We start from the raw sequence: 3613 nt of genomic DNA, 5'->3' as shown, positions 1-3613 counted from the left end.
GTAAATCAGCTGTACCGCTCTCGAGATTTATGCGCAAATAAAACGACCACAGCATTCGCTCGGCCATTCCGCGAAGTTATTTCAATTTAACGCTACGTACGCACGTATACAACAAATTAACGCAAATCACCCAAATAAACGATTACCTCATTAGCATCCACTAATTAACTGGTCGTAATTTGAAATTGTTGTGACCCACTCGCCAGACTGTGGGCTTCATTCAAACAAGTGCATTGACCCCAGGTAAGGGATGGTAAACATTTAAAACGGATTTTAGCTACGGGTGGATTGAACGGTTCATTACGTAGTAATCGTGTATTTTCATTTGTATATATTAAAATTTAATGTCGTTATAATAGGCTGTTATAATATACTCGAATTATTTTTACTTTTCGTATCTAAAGAGATTATAGCATTAGAATAAATCTGAATGTATCTCACAATGTGCATAGCATTAGAGAGACGATGATAATATTGTTTACCTGATTCTATGCAAACAAAGTCGCGAACAGATCCAAACTGAAAGTTTAATTAACAGAAAGAACAGTGGAAAGTGTAAAAGAAATGCATTTTCACAATATTGTCACGTTTGAATGATGTTGCAATGCAATTTCACGCAATGCTCGCGTCGAAACTTGTTATATTATTACCCATACCTTTTATATTCACAATATGTGAAATAATATTATACACGAGAGAAGAGCTCAATGGTAACTGTATTCATTTATCGTAAAAAATACAGCTTTCCATTAAGTTGTCCATTTATTATGAATTAATGTATGTTGCAAACAAATCTATTTTAAAATACACCTATTAAAATATATTTGTTTACATTTGCAATCTATTCAGAATAAATTGACTGTAAATTATAGACATCACTGACATTTCTGCATATTAAGTTTCATCGATATATCTCATTACAGACAAATTTGTGATTATTTGACTAAGAGACGTTAAGAAAAACAATTTTTGAACAGATAAAAGCTATGTATTATTATTAAAGCTCATAGTTATTAACATAATTCTAAATTTTATTTTTTTCCGACGTTTAGCGTACTTTTCAGCGTGCGTAGTTAAAAAATATTAAAATTTAGAATTATGTAAATAACTATAAGTTTTAATAATAATACATAGCTTTAATCCGTTCAAAAAGTGTTTTTCTTAATATGTAAAAGCTATTTTAACAAAAGACAATACTAAGAGACGTTCTTCACTTTCGATTCTAAAATTTTTGTTTCATATTCTTTTACTATCTAACTGCGCACAGAGAAAGAAAAGTTCTATCGGCGAACCCATGCGACTTCTTCGATATAAAAAGTAGCGTCGATATTGGTGCCCCGCGATATCACAGACTATACGATGATATGTTTATTATAAGTTACAAAGGGTCTCTGGTTAGCGTAGCGACCCGATTTGTAAATTGTCATGAGTCATGTTATTTTCACATATGTCAGTTGTCTTACTTATTTTAAATTTTTTGGTTGCCTGTTTTAACGTGTGTGATGTTTGAGAGCCTAAGTAAGATATTTTGCTATAATATTTATAGTAGGCGTAACTAAAATTATAGCTGACCATGAGTTTTATGAATAATCTAAAATCAGTGGTCAGATGTTTAGTATTAATACTAATAATATTTTTAGTTTTAGTTTGGTAACATTTTTTCCCATACTACGTACGTTTTTATGCCAAATTACCAATAAAAATAAATTCTACTTTTTTCACACACAACATTAAAAAATGAAACGTCAGGGATATTATTTAAACAGTACTAACGGTTACACTATTAAAGAAAATAGTTTTGTCAGTGTTCATATTTGTTAAGAAAATATCTATAAATATAAATCGTGAATATCACTCCACGATATTGAATAACAACAAAATTTTAAAAACAATAAATTTAATAATACCATCCAACAATTAATATTATTTGTCATTTAGAGAAAATTTTACTAGCTTTTCGGATTCTATCCAAAGTCTCTTCGCTATTTCAGCGTCTTGTGACAGTAGAGATGGTTTGCTTTTACGACAGTTACTGAAATAGCATCCATTCTCGTCTTTCACGTCTCGTGATGCGGCCAAATATATGGAAGTCTGTGCTGCTTCCCACGGGCTTTGGTATAAAAATCCTACACTTAAATGAACTATTTTACGTATAAGTTTAGATTTTATATTCCTAAATATATTTGTTGCACACACGCCCGGATGCAACGCATTCACAGTCACTCCGGTACCCTTAAGTCTCTGTGATAATTCTAATGTCATCAAATTCAGGTACAATTTACTATTAGCATACACTAAATAGTCACTCCAATATTTCTCCATATTTAAATTTTCAAAGTTTACTTCCGCATCGGCATATTTGTGCATGACGGACGACACGTTAACAATTCGACTAGGCGCTGATGACTTCAATAAAGGCAATAATAGACACGTCAACAGAAAAGGCCCAAAATAATTTACTTGCATTCCAACGTGATTCCCATCTTCTGTTTTGTAATTTCCGAGTCCGCCCGCACCTGCATTATTTATGAGCACATCCAGACGACTTTCCGTTTTGTATATTTTTTCACAGAATTCACGCACCGACCGTAATGAAGCTAAATCCAAATGCCTATATACAACTTCAGTATTACCGGTGACCTTAATTATTTCATCCTTGGCTTCTGTCGCGCGTTTGATACTCCGGCACGCGATTATCACCCTAGCCCCACGCTCCGCCAGATTCTTGGCGGTCTCAAGGCCAATGCCACAATTTCCACCTGTGATTATTACAACTTTCCCCACCATGTGGGCACTTGAATAACATATTCCACATGTCAACTTTTGATATATCTTCACAACAACCGCAAAGAACGTGATTATACTAACAATTAACACTAAGTAAAACATTGTCGACACTGCATAGATTAAATGTTTATTTAAATAGATTTTAGACGGTCACTTATATAAACCATGAGTGGTACACTAGATGATAGCGAATGTTTCTTTTTCGTGTGTCGTTTTGTTGATAAGAGAATTATCGTGATAAGTAGTACACATATCGTCACGGTTTCGCTGGCAATGCGCCTGGGCCGTAATATTCACCGTACTAAACATACGCCGTCTTGGTCTTGGTCTTGACGGCTCTTGCGTAAGGCGTGAGATGTCACTTGCTGTGGTCACTAGTCAATCTGTAGTACGCGTCACCTTGAATCGTAGGTAATGAACATAGTACAAATTTTACCTTATAGCGTGTATGGTAAAACCATACAAACATATTAGTGTGTTAATATTACAGTTTATTTTCCTGTCATTGGTTATTCATTTATTCACATTCATAATATCGATTAGCATCACGGTGTGTACCTTGACCTACATTTTGAACTATCTAAGTCAAAACAAAATTAAATTATAACTAGGTACATATTATACAATATGTCAAACTTAACAAAGCTAAAATTAAATAAAATCTTTACCAACATACTAAAGAATTATATTTAAAAAAAATAACTTAGATGCAGGTCAACGACCGTATCTTATGGAACTTATTATTCTTCCTTACTGAGACTCAGATATCCTTCCCGGCTGATACTTCCTACCTCTCCTACCCGGGGTACAAATTGGAACATTCATT

The 3613-nt window shown here is 33.5% G+C and overlaps 1 protein-coding gene across 1 annotated transcript; it reads right to left on the bottom strand.

Annotated features, from left to right (window-relative positions):
- Window positions 1-1880: 1880 nt before the first annotated feature.
- On the bottom strand, window positions 1881-3094 carry LOC123711171 (retinol dehydrogenase 13-like). Its single transcript, XM_045663617.1, has one exon. It carries the CDS (start codon window positions 2887-2889, stop codon window positions 1924-1926), a length of 966 nt encoding a protein of 321 aa, XP_045519573.1. The 5' UTR covers window positions 2890-3094; the 3' UTR covers window positions 1881-1923.
- Between the last annotated feature and the right edge of the window lie 519 nt (window positions 3095-3613).

The sequence above is a fragment of the Pieris brassicae genome, chromosome 6, assembly GCF_905147105.1.
Source record: "Pieris brassicae chromosome 6, ilPieBrab1.1, whole genome shotgun sequence".
NCBI classification, from domain to species: Eukaryota; Metazoa; Arthropoda; class Insecta; order Lepidoptera; family Pieridae; genus Pieris; species Pieris brassicae.
Note: the sequence above shows the minus strand (reverse complement) of the source record. Positions and strands in the feature narration are given on the sequence as shown.